This window comes from Dermacentor andersoni, chromosome 6 (genome assembly GCF_023375885.2).
Source record: "Dermacentor andersoni chromosome 6, qqDerAnde1_hic_scaffold, whole genome shotgun sequence".
In the NCBI taxonomy this organism is placed as follows: Eukaryota; Metazoa; Arthropoda; class Arachnida; order Ixodida; family Ixodidae; genus Dermacentor; species Dermacentor andersoni.
In genome coordinates this window covers 16,715,343-16,733,625 of record NC_092819.1, presented here as the reverse complement: position 1 = coordinate 16,733,625, position 18,283 = coordinate 16,715,343, and the positions used below count along the sequence as shown (strand labels likewise).

General features: G+C 46.5%; 2 protein-coding genes across 2 annotated transcripts in view; one reads left to right on the top strand and one right to left on the bottom strand.

Annotated features, from left to right (window-relative positions):
* Ocrl (Oculocerebrorenal syndrome of Lowe) overlaps positions 1–11,139 on the top strand; it is a 79,149-nt gene extending 68,010 nt beyond the window's left edge. Inside the window, exons 20-21 of the mRNA XM_050169905.3 lie at positions 231–345; positions 10,972–11,139. Of these exons, the coding sequence (XP_050025862.1) occupies positions 231–345; positions 10,972–11,120 (264 nt within the window). The 3' untranslated portion in view covers positions 11,121–11,139. The remainder of the gene's footprint in view (positions 1–230; positions 346–10,971) is intronic.
* Noc3 (Nucleolar complex protein 3) lies at positions 11,117–15,980 on the bottom strand. Its single transcript, XM_050169909.2, has 2 exons — positions 14,649–15,980; positions 11,117–12,189 (listed from the first exon to the last, which is right to left on the bottom strand). The coding sequence occupies exons 1-2, from the start codon at positions 15,621–15,623 to the stop codon at positions 11,137–11,139; spliced, it is 2,028 nt and encodes a 675-aa protein (XP_050025866.1). The 5' UTR covers positions 15,624–15,980; the 3' UTR covers positions 11,117–11,136.
* Between the last annotated feature and the right edge of the window lie 2,303 nt (positions 15,981–18,283).

The window sequence follows — 18,283 nt, the reverse complement described above, 5'->3', positions numbered from 1 at the left end:
AGAGTTAAAGATGAAACAAAAATAGCCACATTGTTCAGTCACATTTTGAAAAGGATTTCAAGTTTGCCACTTTATTCATCTTTAATACATCTTGCAGTCAAATCCTGTTATGAAGGAAGAAAACAAACCAGTGGCTGTCGGTGTATTGCCTGTACTTTTCATCGTTACTACTTTCAGTTTCACCAGAGTGTGTGTTAAAGCCCCCCCCCCCACTCCCTATATCTATGCAGGTTGTTTCCCAGATGGTGCCAGAAGTGCACAGGCATACGTTTCTCTACCTGGTCTGCTTTCTGAAAGAGCTGCTCGCACACTCCGCCGAGAACAAGCTGGATGCAAAGCTTCTGGGTAGGTCTTCAGGAGCAGCAGTGGTTGGTTGAGCTGAAAGTGGCTCTCAAACTGGTCTGATTGATGCCAGTGGACAAATGGAAGCACTTGGAACAGCTCTAATGGATTCTCACAAAGGCTCACTCAGGCCTAGATGGTACCAAGGCTAGTGCAAGCCCTCACAAGAATGCTTGTAAAGCAGATTCAATTGTTTACATTCTGTTACTAGTAGAAGGTGCCATTAGTCACGAGAAACGATTTCATAGGCAGCAGTGAACAAGCGAGCCATCTTAAAAAAAGGAAAACAAAACAATATTGGCACTGTTGCACGATTCATTTGCATTGAGCAGCTTCTGAAGCTTTTACAGCAATGCCGTATATGGCTAGCCTGTCACCTGTAAGCCGAAAACTCCTCCAACGCAACCGCATGCATGTGTAGCGAAGTGACGCAGCCGTTAGATACTTGACGCATCAGCTCACCAGGGAGACGAAGATGAATGGGGATGAGCTCTGGCAGGGGTCAGTCCAAATCCGCAGGTACGACGACGAGAGTAGCATTTCAATAACTAAGTTTATTCACTTGAGATTTACTTTAAGTTAACACTGTATAAAAATATTTACAAACAGAACGATGTCATACCCGTCGTCGTCGGCCTGCCTGACCGGCCTGGTCTCCCCTGGTGAAGTTGCGCCGTGTCTGCTGCTGTCTACTTGCTCACTCAAAAACTACTCGAACTACTCCTTAAATAAGTTTACACAGCATCCAAGAGACACTTTTCTCCGCCAATGGGCTACTACGTTACCCCGACCAATCAGGCAAGCCGACATCATCCAATGAGCGGCAGAGTTCAAGGGGTCAAGAAATAGTCGCGTCAACACTCCTTACACAAAGCACTCTGACCCTAACTAATCGGCTTTTGACAGCCGAGCGTGGGACGAAGATGCGTCAGGTGCACATGTGACGTCAGGCGCGGCGGCCGGGCGGTCAGTACCTGCCCGCGGCGCCGTCGCGGTTATTTGGGGTACAAAGGTTGCCCCCCGCGTCGAGGAGCCCACAAAATTCCCCGAAAGTAAGTAAAGAGGCCCGCGCTATACACTTTTCGCGACACCTCCCCCCTACGAAAAAGAGTGTCCCACTCGTTAAAAGCATTACTACAAAACCAAATTAACAATTTAAACACGTACATTTAGGGATTGATATAAAAACTGAAGTATCGGTAAGGCAGATTTAACATCACATAAAACAAAACAACTTTTAACACAATGGAAACAAAATGCACAAGACAAGAAACATAAAAGTTCATTCGCGCGCGCTACACAATAAAATTAACAATGAAGATTATTCGCTCGCGCTGTGATACACATCAGTGTCCGTGTCGTAAGCAGTGATAGTTCTCGGATCGGCCTCGTTGTGGAATGTCTTCCAGTTAAATGTACTCCAATTGGAGTAAAGTTCAATCCCGTCCGGGTTCTTGTCTTGTCGTCCACGATCACTAGTCCACGTCTCACACACACGATCACACGCGGCATGCCTCCGATCACCACGCGAACTACATTGATGCACCACGCGAGGGACACAACACATTTTCTTTTTCTTTGGACGTTCGTTATCAGATTCGCTGTCTGCGTCGTCATCATCCGAGCACTGTCTGACGTTGCACGGTTCTAACCGCGCAGCATTAAAAGCGTTGCGTTTGTTGCCGGTTTGGTTCACCAACATCTGAGGAGGCTCCATTCGGTGGGCCACTTTCTTGGCGTTCTGGGTTCCGCGTTGAGTTCCTTGGCCTACCTGAAGTAGAGGCTCATTTTTGGAGCTTACGAAGGGGGCGATACTGGCTGGCTTTTTGGGGGCGAGCGGCTGTTTCTGACAGTCAGGGCAGGATAGGACGTACTTGTTGACGTGGCCAAACATCTTGGGCCAGAAGTAACGGCGGTGAACTTTCCCCCAGGTGCGCCTGACGTCGAGGTGGCCCGCCGAGCTATCGACATGACAGTGCCGTAACACCTCCGACCTCAAACACCCTGGGACAACAAGTGCCGTGCGACCGTCTTGAAAGCCTTTCGCTCTTCTATACAACACACCGCCGATCAAGCGAAAGCTCCGTGCCGTTCTTTTCGTTTTTCTGGCAACGGGCGTACTCGGCTGCTCTAGGTGCTGTATTACTTCTCGCATCCATGAATCCTCTCTCTGCTTTTCGCCGATGTCCACATGATCCAGCACGAGCAACGGTAATGGATTTTCTTCGCTTGCTGGTGCGGAATCATGGGGAAGTCGGGAAAGCAAGCCGGAGTTGCTCTGCTCAAAGTTAGAGCGCTGACGTAGCTCTGCGTCGGTCCCATTCTCTCGGAAAGGCGATGCGAGGGGCTGACTTTTCGCCAAACTGCCAAATGGTCGGCCGGGCGGGTCCTCTACGCTTGGTCGTCCAGGCTGCACATCCCGACCGCCGCGCTGCTCGTTCCATTGGGGTCCGTTTTCGTGGAACCGTTGCCGGCACTGGGGTGCGATGTGGCCGATGCGGTCGCATAGCTGGCAGCGTGGTCGCTCGTCGTCGTCACAGGAACTTCTCGCTGGGCAGGGCATTGCAGGGTGACGTACATCTTCTTCAATAGCCTTCAGGCGGTCGAATAATGAGGCCATAGAGGCCGCGATCGCCCTCAAGTCCCTGTCGCGGTCGGTGGCCTCTCGCGTGCAGTGACGCTCTGCCGCAGCGCAGGTGGCGAGACATGTCGGAGGCGGCTGCATTGTTGCTCCAGCGGGTGTCACTCCGGCGGCAGGTGCCGAGGTGTATGGGTAGCACGACTGCTGGCCGGCAGAGAAATGTGTGCCAATCGCTTCTGGTTGCGACGCACGCACCATCAAAAAAGCTGCCCGATCGATTCGCTGTAAAATTTCGAGGAAAGCAGAGCAGCTGTCCGGGTTTGCAATAAGGATTTTTTCCAGCACGTCCGGACGCAAGCCGCGCATGAGGTGCCGCAACCGCTCCTCGTCCGTCATAGACGGATTAGCTCTGGCGCACAGCTGCAGAACATCATAATAATAATCTTCGGGAGACTCTGACGGTAGCTGGGTCCGGTTTTGGAGCCGCAAATATGCGATCTCACTTGAGTGGCGACTTGTGAAAGACGTTTTTAAGAGCGTCGTCCACTCTTTCCATGTATTAGAGGCACCCGTTAAAATTTGCGTGGTGTGCCACTTTTTTGCATTGCCCTCTAATGCCAAATATAAAAATTTTACTTTCGTCCCTTCATCCCAGTTGTTGAGGGAGGCTACGTATTCGTAGCAAAGCAGCCACTCGGATATTGACTCTTCTGGTGTGCCTTTAAATACTGGCGGTCCGATGAAAGGTTCCGCTTGAGGGGTGGACATGGTAGCGAGGACAGTAGGGGGTTCGGTCATAGTCGAGCTGTTAGAGCTAGGTTCTTCGGGTTTGTTGCCACGGCCCATGATATTACTGCGTGGCCTTCCGTACCCCGCACACTCCACCACTTTGTAGCGAAGTGACGCAGCCGTTAGATACTTGACGCATCAGCTCACCAGGGAGACGAAGATGAATGGGGATGAGCTCTGGCAGGGGTCAGTCCAAATCCGCAGGTACGACGACGAGAGTAGCATTTCAATAACTAAGTTTATTCACTTGAGATTTACTTTAAGTTAACACTGTATAAAAATATTTACAAACAGAACGATGTCATACCCGTCGTCGTCGGCCTGCCTGACCGGCCTGGTCTCCCCTGGTGAAGTTGCGCCGTGTCTGCTGCTGTCTACTTGCTCACTCAAAAACTACTCGAACTACTCCTTAAATAAGTTTACACAGCATCCAAGAGACACTTTTCTCCGCCAATGGGCTACTACGTTACCCCGACCAATCAGGCAAGCCGACATCATCCAATGAGCGGCAGAGTTCAAGGGGTCAAGAAATAGTCGCGTCAACACTCCTTACACAAAGCACTCTGACCCTAACTAATCGGCTTTTGACAGCCGAGCGTGGGACGAAGACGCGTCAGGTGCACATGTGACGTCAGGCGCGGCGGCCGGGCGGTCAGTACCTGCCCGCGGCGCCGTCACGGTTATTTGGGGTACAAAGGTTGCCCCCCGCGTCGAGGAGCCCACAAAATTCCCCGAAAGTAAGTAAAGAGGCCCGCGCTATACACTTTTCGCGACACATGTGTGAAAAAAAAAAAATAAGAAAAAGAATTCTAGCGAGGCGCACGATTGGCTGCGCCAGTAGTGATGTCGTTGCTCTCCGTCGCAGCTGAGTGCACGCGCAGCAGTTTCTCTCCGGCTCCGAAATGGGTAGGCCACGCATCATATACTCCTGGAAGCAGGCAGCTTTCGATCAGCAACACAGCAAGTAGAAATGGGAATGATCTCATCTACACCGTGCCAATGCTGCAGCCCAGGCACAAGAAGAGGCTCGTGCAGCCGAGTACAAGCAGCAACTGTGTGCTGAGGATCTGGCAGCCTACCAAGCCGTCGTTGAATGAACCGTCGGGATTAACCTAGTGATAAACACCGGGGCCACATGTTTCAGCTTCACTGGTTAACCATCTGCACGGAGTGCTTGGGCGGTGATTTTCTTTCTTCTACATTAAAAAAGTTTATTTCGTATGTAATAAAATTACCATAACTGCATTGAGCATAATACTTCTGATGGAGGTCCATCGTGAGAACTGTCAGGGTCACCTCCTGTTGTTCGTGTACAAAATGACGCTTTAAAAGAGGAAAGCAAAGCATTGAAAAGAGAAACGCAAGTTACAAATATTTTAATTAGTCAAACCTCAATATAACAAACATCAATACTATAACAAATTATTAGATTTAATGAAGTAAATATAACTTTTCGTTGCCCATGTCTTATTTCAGTGAGTATTCTTCTGCTATTAATGTTGGTAGTAGGGCGGCCATTTTTACACTGTTCTTGTGCCAGGATTTCTGCACTTGTGCGGTGCTGCCACCTAGTGAACATCTAGTGCACTGTTAGGAACACGTCTGCCAATGTACGTGCTACTGGTGTCATCTTTTGCATTTTTGTTACACATTTGCAGTTTTCATTTGACTGACCCTCATAATATTCGTTGCTTGCAACTCAAAGTATGCATTTTGGTAGCAAAAATGTCAAATACTCAGCAGAAAACCAACATGCTGGTTCCTTGTAAATACCGGTTACATGATTGCAGATTAGTGAAGATGCATGGCATGTTTGTAATTTAGTGTTTCACCTGCCATGAGACCCTTTCTTGGATTGTCAGAGGCTTAAAAACATCCATGTTTCTTTTACATAAGCCAGTTACGCTACGCAAGAGTGCCCGAGTTCGGGGAAGGTTGTGATCTTCGTGAGCTCTGGCAATACTCTGTGATGAATGTATGAAGGCATGAAAAATAACCCCGGGACATGTCTCATCAATTTGACATCAAATCAACATCAATTCGACATCACATCAATGGCAGTTGGTGAAGACAGGCTCACATGGTGAAAGCGTGGGGCACCTTCTCTCATTTGTTTATCATTCCGCCGAGTGTGTATGCCACTCAAGAAGCATTAAAAAGAAATATCTTGTGTAATTTCTATTACAAGCTTTGTGAAAGTTTTTTGAACATATTTTAAATTGCTTGAAATATAGTATGAATGTTTTTACAATAAGTTGCATTTAATGAAAATGATGTTTGTGCCATTATGGAACGCAACGGTCGCAATGACTCGGTATGCACACCTGCACAATGCAGTGTGCGGTGCCCTGCGTGCCTACTTCTTGCCTTCAGGAGTGCAAATTTCCTTTCTCAAGGTGGAATGATAGAATTCACTCGAAAGAGCAGATCCACCCACGAAAGTCCAGGCATTAGGTGCTTTGTGCAGTCTGCAGATAGTAAAGCATTCACGTATACATGCCGCATTGCTGGCTGCGCTGACTCAGTCGAACTTTTGAATGTGCCATGCCTCTGCTGAAAGTATGGCCGGTATGGCAAACCTTTAGCTTGGAAGCTCCCATTTTTCTTTTTTTTTTTTGGTAACCACAGCACCAATTTCAATGAGGTTCGTTGCATTTCAAAGTAAAGTTCATATCTAGTAAGTGTAGCAACTATATTTCTCATTTATGTTGCCAGTATTTGTATACTAATAATTTTTCTAATTTTCAACATACAAGAAAGAGTCTAGTGTCAAGTTTACTACTCTGTAACTCAGCATTCAAAAATGATATCACAAATCTTTAAACTACACCTAATAATATGTCTAAAGTGTACAAATGTGATGTATGACAGTACGCCTCTCTGAACTGAACCACTATTCTGTACTAAGACTTTCGCAGAATGCTTGTAAACATTGTAACAGTTTTATATATACTATAGTTTAATGTATCGAATTTGTCCACTTCAAATTCTCTAACAGATGCAGTTTACAGAATTACGCTGTCTCTTTTTGGTTTACAAACTTAGTGCATGTATGTTTTTTAACTGACCTGTTCTTGGCAATTTTTTTTGAAAATGTAAAGTCATAAATTGAAAGTGTGCTTCCCGATTTAGATAACACATAACTTTATCTCTTAAATACAACTAATTTTGTTCAAATCGGTACCGTGGTTGTCTGATGACAGTATTTCAATAGGGAAATCGCAATGAGCCCCAGCTACAGGTTTAATTGAAAATTAAATTATGGGGTTTTACGTGCCAGAACCACTTTCTGATTATGAGGCACACGTAGTGGAGGACTCCGGAAATTTCAACGACCTGGGGTTCTTTAACCTGCACCTAAATCTAAGTCCATAGGTGTTTTCACATTTTACACCCATCGGAATGTGGCCGCTGTGGCTGGGATTCGATCCCGCGACCTCGTGCTCAGCAGCCCAACACAATAGCCACTGAGCAACCACGGCGGATCTGCCTTCATAATGCATTTGTGGCACCACAAGCGCATTCCTGTAACCTTTTTTTTATGAACTGCGGCTTTCACATGCTCCACACTATCTTATTCGCTGACTGTCATTTTGCAATCTTGCTAGAACTCGCAAGTGGTCCGAACTCAAGCCTTCTAGCATAGAGCCCCAGATCGCAATTTTTTTTTTTTTTCGCTATTGTCAGTGTGTCAGCATTAGCTAATAACAAAATATCAGAAATAGCTATAGTTCTGCATTGTCAACAAAATATATGAAATAGCTATAGTTCTGCATTGTCAGAGTTTTTGTTTTGGGACAAGATTAGTGTTTTCTACGAGTTCATTTTTTCCATAAAAATGGGAGTTGATCAGAGTTTTTTTTTGCAGCGTAATAAAATGCAGAAATTTCCAGCCTTTTTAGCATTGTTCACCTTTCAGCATCTCACATACCACCATAGCATCCTTGATTTAAAAATAAAAAGAAGAGAAAGAAAGCAGTATAGCTTGAGAAACATTTTCATCTAAAGTCAAAATTTACAATAGCAGCAAGGTTTATTGTTGTTACAAGTTTTTTCAATGTATGAAAACTGTACTACATATTTGCCAACGTTCAAATCTATCATTGCCGCACATTATTTTGTATTTACAAAATGAAATGTCTAGAACACCCTTTCAATGTTGACACTAGATGCAGATAAAGCCATTAGTCCAAACACAGCACATGAAAGGACAGGTCATTCTCAGGCATGCATCCTGTGGAAAGCTTGAGGGCTCAGCGCTTTCTTCAACAGCACATGCTTGATATTCTGAAAGCTCCCGTGCCAGCAAGGAACTACTGGTCATACGTGTCAACAACTGCCGACAATTCCGCCTTCATGTTTGGGTTCACACCCCGAGTGCAGTACCAGAATGACAAACTGTTATACTCTAAGTCATAAGGAATGTTCTGTTGCATTGTATGGCTACACTTTATCTACAACAGTGTAGTACTTTCGGAAGCAGTCATAACTTCTCAGGACTTTCCTTATCTGCAATGTCAACCATGCAGTCGGAGTCTATAATGAAAATTGTCGCTGATGCACCATTCTGTTGACTTAGCAATGCCTGCAGGTGCACAGCGTTGCAGATGGCACAAGTCATGCAAAAGAGTAGGCCCAACTTCTAGTTCTTGTTGTTGAATGCAGTCCTAATTTATCATTTCAGCATTTCCATTTGTTGGGCGTTTTGGTAAACTGACATTGAAAGCATATTTGGTGCTAGCGAACAAAGACAAAAGGGAGACGACACCACAATGCAGTAACTTCAACAACTTTATTTTCAGGAAACGACCACCTTTTTAACCCATGCACAGTGGCGCCGCATCATCCAAGTTTTTAACCATTCAAAAAAGCCGTCTCCTTATCTAACAAGTCGACCGAAGGGGCGCTAACACACGTATCACTAGTATTCCGACAGATAGCCTGAGCCTCAATAATCTCTCGGACATCTTTGTGCTTCGCAAGAACACGGCAGGACCCATACGCCAGTGCACAGCCGCATTCCTGACAGTGAGTTGACAGATGACTGTATTGCGTATTTCTCACGTTTAGATTATGTTCTCGTAACCGGTCATTAAGACACCTTCCTGTCTGTCTGATGTATTTTTTCCCACAGGACAACGCAAGTTCGTAAACAACAGCTTCTACGAAACCCACTAGTGCTTTACGATGATTTGTAAATTAATGGACGGAATGCAGAGGGAAGGTAGCAGTAGTGCCCTATCTGCATAGAATGGCACATAGGCTTAAGAATATGGCTAGCTGTGTGAACACAAAAGTGGTCTTTCCAGCGCCAGAAAAACTTGCGAAAATATGTCGGTTAACCGACCCGTACCGTAAGCCAGCTGTCGGATGCTCTACGAATCATCATAAAGCACCAGTGGGTTGCATAGCAGCTGTTGTTTACGAGCTTCCACTGTCCTTTGAGAAAAAATACATCAGACAGACAGGAACGTGTCTTAATGACTGGTTACGAGAACATAGACTAAACGTGAGAAATAAGCAATACGGTCATCTGTCAACTCACTGTCAGGAATGCGGCTGTGAACCGGTGTATGGGTCCTGCCGTGCTCTTGCGAAGCACAAAGATAAAGATGTGCAAGAGATTATTGAGGCTCAGTCTATCTGCCGGAATAGTGATATGTGTGTTGGCGCCCCTTCAGTCGACTTGTTAGATAAGGAGGTGGCTTTTTTGAATGATTAAAAATTTGTATGATGTGGCGCCACTGTGCATGGGTTAAATAGGTGGTCGTTTCCTGAAAATAAAATTGTTGAAGTTAGCGCATTACGGTGTCATCTCCCTTCTGTCCTTGTTCATTGGTGCTAAATATACTTTCACCATCATTTCAACTTCAGCTTGATGGGCAGCTTGTGCCAGGAGCTCATTGTCATGACAAATGTCTTCAGCGTCTCACTCTTCTTTATTAATGTTGTTACGGTACGATTACGTGTCCCAACTGAAGGCCCCCAAAATTGAGGTTTTCTGATACATTCAAATCTTTTTTTTTTAATTTTAACTGGGGAGTGTTCTTTGAACTTTATTGGATTAATTATAGAATACAGAACCCATAGTTATAGCGAAAGCATTGTTATGTCAGATGTCACTTTGTTACAACGAGATCTAAGTGTATATAAGAAAGTAATATACGTAATATATGTCACATACCATCTCCTACTTTTTCCAACTGTGAAAGCACGGCTTGAGAAACATACACAGCTGGGCTGCTGTGTACCACATACTTCTTTAAAGTAAGGTATCCCTTTGTCACGTTGGTGCCTTGAAATTTGGAGCACATTTAAATAATGCTATATTTGACGATTCAATTCAGTGCTCATTATAGAGGCTGGCCTTCAACATTCGGTGGTACTGCTACAACAGGTCATACTTGACACAAGCACTTTCAACAGTGTAAAAAACAAATTGTGTTGATTCAACACACATATTAGAACCTATGTGAAGCAAAGCTTTCGTGAAGTGGTTAATGAAATGCTGTAAATTTGCCCATTTAATTCCTGAATCTGCAGCGTAAAGGAAACTGGCACGCATGCATGTGCTCTTGTGCACTCATGCTATGCAATGTGACAACTCTTATATTGCAGTGTAGTTAATTTTATGTTAAATCAACAAAACATGCTGATCATCGGTGTTAATTGGCATGATAGAAGTACATGTGCAGCTGTGGCCTTATGGTTAGGAAAGTAGGCCTAGAAAGTTTTGCTTTATTAAAGGAATTGTGCTCTTGATGACAGGTACTGTTTTATCACCGAGTAGTTCTGTAGAAAATAAGGCTAGCAGCCTGGACACCAGGCTGGCAGTGCTGTCCTGCGTGCAAGTTATATGGCAAAACAGCAGCAGCCGCCCCTACCCAGCCAGTAGCCATGACCAGGAAAGTCCGGGAGGGTTTGCAAAGAAACAGTCACCTCAAAAAGATTTCTTAGCAAAAGGTGAGCTCATTTATTTTGCGAAATTGGCTGCTGCTTAGTTGTAGAGTGGCAAAAGTGAATTTTCAGGCGAGATAGGGATCTTGACCACTCTTCTTGAGCACCGACAGCCTTTGATTATCAGTGATCATGATCTTCGATGCTGTCAGGAGCAATGAGCATGTGAGCAAATGTTCATGTGATGGAGGCCCTTGTACATTTGTAGCTATGAACTGTTGTGAATCATGTGGACAGTATTTGTAAGGCTGACAAATGAAGATTTACTTGACCATAACATCTCCTACCTTCTTTTTTTGCAGCAAATGTATTTGGCCCTGTTCTATTGAGGCCCAAAGGCCAGCCCTCAACAGAACTTGGCACATCCTCATGGGACACACGGAGAGACACTGATGAACGCAAGAGTGCAGCATTTATCTACCATTTTCTCATGAATGACTACACAGATTAAACACAAGAATGCACCTTTATTTGTTGTCTTTGTTATGCACAGCACCTTTAGCAGGCCTTTGTTTACGTTTATTGATCCTGACCTTAGCAGATCTGCGCTGTACGTTCGCTCGTGGCCCGCAACCTGGGAATGCCACAAGTGGATCAATGCGCTTGCCCGCCACACGGACAGGATCAAGGCTGGCCAGCATCGGTGGAATGCGATTGACTGAGGCAACGGCCTTGGCAATGGCAGCCGTTGAGGGGTCATAATGCTTTCGCAGCATGTGCAGCTCCCAAAGTGGAGCACAGCCAGCATGGTCAGGGTCTCCGAGCAAAGGGCGAAAGATGGTTTGTGAGTCTGCTACCTCAAGCAGTCCCTGCAGCCGCGGTTCGCTCCTGAGCAATGTGCCAAGTGATAGGGTTAGGCCAAGTGAGTGAGCATGATTAAGACATACTGTGGTAAACCGTTTGCACAATGCTTTAAGGCGGTACACTGACAGACTTCTGCAGCGGTTCACCACCATCAGCCGCCAGCACAGTAGCAATGTACGAGCACTGGCAGGAGGGCTTTCCAGCAAACACCTGAACAATGCTACATAGAATCGCTGAGGGTCGACAGTGAGGGCTTGACCTTGCCCTGACAGAAGTGCAAATGCCGCCTGCAAGCAGCAGGGAGCATCCCGGGATCCTAGCAAGTTGAGCAGAGTGCCTAGTGCATCTAGAATGTCCTCCAGGAAGTCGAGATTGACCAGGTGCGCATACTGGGAGAGACCTTTGAACACTGGACGAAGCAGGGGCTTTAGCTCTGGCCTCTGAGGCACCTGTTTGAGAACATGGGCATACGTCCATAGCAGCTGCTGCAGTATCTGTCCTTGAAGGCGATCCTTACGGATGTCGCTTTCCTCTGCCTCTGTCTCACGGAGCTGGGCCTCAAGACGCCGCATGCGCTTGTGTTGGCGGTGCTCCTTCCGTGACATTTTTCGCAGCCCCTCGCGCACTTTCTTCAGATCAATGTTGTGACCCTGGTCTGCGGCCTTGGGCTGCCGTAGACGCAGGGACAGGAATGGCTCCAAGACACGGGGGTGCACCTGCAACACAAATCGCATTTCAGAGTGCTGTACAGCTTCACAGACACTAAAGATTGGAAAACTTTAGGCCAGAATGTTCTCAGTCACAACTTGCGAACAGTTTCAAAGATGGGGGTATAAGTTTCCAAGTGCAAACACTAGCGGAATAACCATGATGGAGCTCAAAGTGATGACTGATTGGAAAAAGACTGTATAGTACCATTTGCATGAAGAAACTGTTTAACTAAGCTAACCACTCGTCTAATGGTGTCGAGTCTAATGTTATCACTACATCAGCTTGAAATGAGTTTGGAATGTTAGTAGGTAAGGTACGAAGATTTTCTGACCATACCCTTATGCTATTTACAGCACTAGCTGTTGGGGTGGGGGGAAGTGGGGAGTTTCTTGTCTACTGGTTATCTTAGGAGAAGTTCAGAAGTTACAACAATATTGAGTGCACTGGAGTGTTTCAGCAGCTTTGCGTACATTAGGCGGTCTGTATTTATGTCTTTGTGGCCACCAAGTTTGGGTACTAGTACAGCAAGAAGGATGACGGCGCGAAAGGATGTGGGGGTCCTGGCACGGATGCCAGGGACATTCTGGCCATATATCTATCACAATGAAGGCAGGTTATCCACAGCAGTAAATAAAGTGCACTGATGGAATCACGCACACCATGTTCAGGTACTATTGCTTTGTTTATGGCTACCGTTTAAAATGAATCAGCATCATGCCATCTGCAAGCCAGTTCTCACTCTTTCAGTGACTGTCTGCAATGTTCCTGCCTCCAAGCACAATGACTAAAATGACATTCTATGTGAAGCTTGAGGCACATCATGTATGCTACACATGTTGTTACAGGGTAATATGAGCTGTATTTATGCTCTCATCAAGACAAATTTGAATCGCAAGGCCATTTCAGTACTGTAAAGAGCCAGCTATAGTGCTAGGTTTCAGCAACAGACAAGTGTGCCCAACACCCATTACATTTTCTCACCGAAGTTTTTTGATTTGGTTATAAACTGACAGACACCTGTCAGCGCAGCGCTTGCTCTGACTTCCCAATTGCCTGTGGAAACGAGAAAAGCATTCCTCAATAAAAGTAGCGAATAACCATTCAAGCTTTCTTTTTAGCATGCAGTTAAGCACACATGCATTAATTCCATTTAGTGCCACTAGACCGCTCATTAAGCGCCATGCTTAAAGCTAGTTTACAGACTATATGGTCCACTCTTAGAGGGAACACGTGAGTGCGTGGCGAGCGGTCTGCAGAAGGCTAACTGCTGGTGAGATTTGCAAATGTGGAGCATGCGCATAGACTTATAAGGGTGGTGTTTGCCCCGTATCGTCTGTTACTTCTCCGCCCCAGTGCATGGCGTGCGATAGCAAGCGCTGGCCCTTATGGCTTTTTTTTTTTCTTGCAGTGTGAAGCAACCGATACCAACCCTGCCTCCCACTTGTTGAATAGGTGGGCATTTTATGGTTGGAAGGGCAAGCTTGGTATGCTCGCTGCATCGGGCTTCAATTCCAGTCTCTGTTATGAAAAGCAGCCAGTTGCTGCAAGCAGTATGTGAAAAACGTGACTAGGTTATCAGTGAGCACTGACACAAGGTTGTGTAAGTGACATGCTTTGTTATCACATTTGCAGAATTCCACAGTTAGGGTTTGCTTCACAACCATTATTTGCATAAATTTCCTTAGCTGAGAGTCCTATTTTCATTGCACAGGTTTGCATTATTTCTTCTTGCGTTTTATAGAGCATGGATGTGCGTCAACAGACCAGCTTTGCATCCTTCTAAAGTTGTGTGGCTAATTCTGACCCCATATACCCTTCTATAGTTTAATTTCATGTGTTGTTCTATGCACATGTTGGTGCAACAGAATAATTTTCATAAAACCGCATATCCAATTCATATCGCAAATATCCAAACTATGGAGCTTCTGTAGACGTTGCTTCAATGAGCAAGAACCTAGTCGAGTTGAAACTTGCAAGAGTGCAGCAACAAATAATTTTTTTTTTCTGCTTGCTCGTTACTCGACAAGCAGCAGGCAGAGTGGCAGTTAGATAAATCGCACGGCAGAAAAACGAATGCGCTCTCCAACGCTTGCCGAGTGCAGGGGTGGAGAAGTAGAAGGCGAAGCGGGGCCCTGCGTCGCCCTTGCAACTCTATGCGTGTGCGCCGTGTTTACAAATCTCGCCGTCAGCGCCGCGCGGGCCGCTGGCCACGCGCTCGCTTGTTCACTGTAAAGAGTGGACCGTACTGTGCTTCCTTCCCGAAGAGTAGGCAGGCGTTGTGCCCCTTCTGGTGGCAGTTGACAGCCTACTTCTCGCTTTCCCTTTGTTCTCTTTGAAGTGTATATATGTTGTCACACCAAATAACAAATACTATACATGGTAAAACCACGAAACACAAGCGACGTTTCACGTTTAGCATCCACTCCATGCCAAAGTGATGCCAGCGGCAGCTCGCGACACTTGCCTGAAGACCTCTAGCCTTCAGGAGGGCCCTGGTACGTTTGACAGCATCCAGCGTGCTCTCTCCCAGCCGGTCCTGGCGGTACAACAGGCGGAGTGCCTGAGACGCTGTCAACGACATCTTGTCGTCGGCACTACCCAGGCAATGGACGGCCAGTTCAATCAGCTGTCCGCGCAGGTTGAAGTGGGGGTGCGCCACAAGCATACCGCATACACAGCGAGCAGCAACCTGGGCCAGCGTTGTTGACAGACGCAGACGCATAGCGCTTTGGGGAGACTTGAGCCTCTTCATATGTCGCGCCAATATTTTCCGCAAGCAACTTACATACTGCCCGTAGTACCGCAGCAACGCCTCCTCGTAACTAATCAAGGCTCGCGTCTCTTTCTTTAGCTTTTGTTTAGGCCCGGTACTATGCGCGGTTGGCGCCGTGATGGCGTAGCCCGGCACGACGTCTTTGAATACTTCGAGCAGCGTAAGCGCTGCCAGCCTCTGCACAATGTGCGAAATGCCCGGCGCTCCGTCGCGAACGAAGGCGACGAGCTCCTTGAAATGACCTACTTTATCCTGAGGATCTTCTACAATGGCACTCGCAAGAGAGCCAATCTTCTGCTTGACTTGCTGAAGCTGCCGATACTTCTCGGACAGCGACTTGACTGCTGTGCTAAGAGTTTTCTGCTCGGGGGACTCTTCTGCGACTGGCGGCGTCTCCGGCTGATCTTCCACGTCGTCCTCCGAAGCAGACACCCCGTGGGCTTCGTCAGATTCCAAAGGCCAGTCGTCCTTTCTGGCGAGCACCTGGGTCTTCTGCACAACACCGTGCTTCGTTTTAACTGGAAGGAGCACACGCACGCTCGGGGTGTCGTTAGCCATGCTTCGACGGGGGACCTTCTCAAAAGCCTGCTCATCGCTGTCATCCACAGTACGCCGACGCTTGGCTAGTCGACCTTTACGCCACTGCTTTCTGCGCTGTGCATCCATAATAAAATGATGTTCGGCTTTTTAAAGAAAGAATCACATCACAGAACACATGTCGTGTTTAGTCATACGCATTTCCACGTGCACGGATGCGTTGCCGGTAAAGCGTGCTTTGGTAAAGTTGCCGGGAAAGGAAAAGGAAAGTGTAATGATGATGGCTATGAAGCCGCTGCCCTTTGAAATGGGCGATCGCGTGAGTGGGTTCAACGTTTAATGAATCGGGTAAAAAAAAACAGAAAAAGAGAGATATCATAAAAAAATTATCCACACTTTCGCACTATCGCATCTTCTGAATCTGACTCCGCCTGAACTGACCTGAACGACTTCAACAACACCAATCTCAAAGGCCATGCTTTCTTGTACTCCTGTGACTGCGTGGACATGGCGTGGACCAACGCCTCCTCTAGAAAGATGCCTGCGGCGTCGCTCGCTTACCCATTGTAGCTGTTGCGCCTTGAGTTGCGGTCAATCGTCAAGAGATGGCGCCACTTACGTCCCTATCTACCATAGAGTTTCTCACTACATTACCTAGAGGGAAATCTGGCGCTGCTGCGCTGTGGTATGCATGGGAATGCCGGTATGTTGTGACTTCGGATTGGCATCGTTCTCGTAGAGACAGGACACCTTAAAGACGCGCTTGGCAAGTACCGTTCCGTCTGTCACATTGATTCATACACTGATTCATTTTCTACTAGAACAGCACGTGAAAAGCTGTTTCAGCTTTATTATTACGCGAAAACATGTTTTGTTTAACTATAAGAACTTGTTATTGTGTGTACGACTACATGTTACGTAAAAAGTATCAGCGGGCCGCTAAAGTTGGAGGACAGACGACAAGGTTCGAGCTCGCTTTGAAACAGTTGGTCGTCTGTTCTTGCTTTTCTTCGCTTGGTCATGCATTGTGGGTGAGTAAAGATGTAATATGCGTGAATGGAAACATTTTATGAAGATTTTACTTTGAAAACGCGTTATTTGCGTAGCCATATCCACGTTTTAGACGAAGCTCCTTACAACACCAGCCAACACGAGCCTCGCAGACACATATACTACAGTGCACTAGAAAATATTGGGTAGTGGAAGAAGCGGCGGCCCGAGCGCGAGGCATGTTGTGTAGAAGCTCACCAGATGGCGCGCGCGCTCACATCCCGAGCACCGGCTGAGGGAGTATGCGGCAGAAAGCAGCAAGCGAGTGCGGCGGCACAGAGTTTCAGAATGCTGCGTTCATTTTTCCTCAAGCCAAATATGTAAATATGGTTTTATGTAAGCAACCACGAGATCTGTAGCATGGGATGGTAGGGCACGGCACGTACCTGCAATGCCTGTTATCGCGATACACGCATTTCGTGCCCCCCCCCCTCCCCCTGCAGCGGCAGAGTGCACTTCTAGCATTAAAATTTAACTTCTTTTTTTTTTACCCAGCTGCAGCAGTAACAAGTCCCGTTCGTAACATAGAAAATCTATTTGTGCTGAATGCATGCATACTGCTGCATTCTATCATGATGATTTAAGCAAGCGATGAACATGCGCATTTCAGAAGCATGAGCCTCCTGAAGACGGTTTATTTCAGTCGCAGTATCGGTGGGTAGGGGGAGGCATTTTCAAGAAACATACTGCAACAGAAGAGTTCCACGGTAGGGAGTACACAATACCATTTCACATACTTATGTATAGCGGCTCAACTTCAGATATCTTGAGGTCTCCCGACTCTTACCTTTGGAACGGTTTAAGGACTTCACAAAAAAGTGCAGCCGTGTGGTAACATACAAAGCTACAACCTTCACCGTCAATGATTCTGCATGGCTGGCGCACCCTATCCGGTCTTGGCGGTTTCTCTTAACAATTAAGAGCAATAACATTCATAACACTCTCGTGATGCAGCTCCTGTGTGCTGAATGTGGCTGTGAAAAGATTTTCTGATCTTCGAATAAACCTGAAAAGCCATCCGGTTGGGCACAGTAGGCCACCACTGTCTCGCAGCCTGGTGTACTGAGCGGCAGCAAGACGATGAACATCCTGCTTTGTGAGAAGCAATTTGTGGCATTCATCACACTCGAATTTCAACAGAAACTTCCTGGCAACATAACCACAAATGTAAAAATGAGCCGGTCGTCACCTTTTGCTTGAGCACATGAGACATGGTCTGGTACTGGACTCTAGCTGCTTTTGATGCTCTGCAGTGGGAATGTCATCATCATCAAGAAGGCTTTGGATTAGGTCCCTTTTGCCAGGTTTTGGGCCTTCCATCATGTCTGGCTCAAGTAGGGCTGTAAGAACACCAGGCTCAGCATTCCCATTAGCAACAGATCTGGCAAGCCCATAAAAACTTAGGCAAGACACAGTAATGAGAAACTGTTGGGATGTTGGATGGGTATTGCAACCGCTTGACTGTCGTGCTATACCGAAGAGATTTTCAACTGGGTCCTGACTCAGCTTTGAGGTCATTAAGTATTTGTAGCTAAAATTCTTTGTCAGGTAGGTCAGCAACAACAGAACACTTGCAACTGTCACTCTCAGGCCAACAGCAGTAGATGCGGACAGGAATCCACCTCGACCACCTGCATGCAGCTCCCATTCGGTTAGGTACGTCAAAAACGAAAGAAGCTTTTCCACAGAAGCAGATTCTGGCCGCACGGCTTGGCTTGAAAATTACCGCACGGCTTGGC

Excerpts from the sequence above, each read along its gene's own strand:
- Noc3 (XM_050169909.2), bottom strand. The coding sequence starts at position 15,623 with ATGGATGCACAGCGCAGAAAGCAGTGGCGTAAAGGTCGACTAGCCAAG. Across the intron at positions 12,190-14,648 it reads TGAAGGCTAGAGGTCTTCAG|GTGCACCCCCGTGTCTTGGA; the intron begins GCAAGTGTCGCG and ends TTTGTGTTGCAG.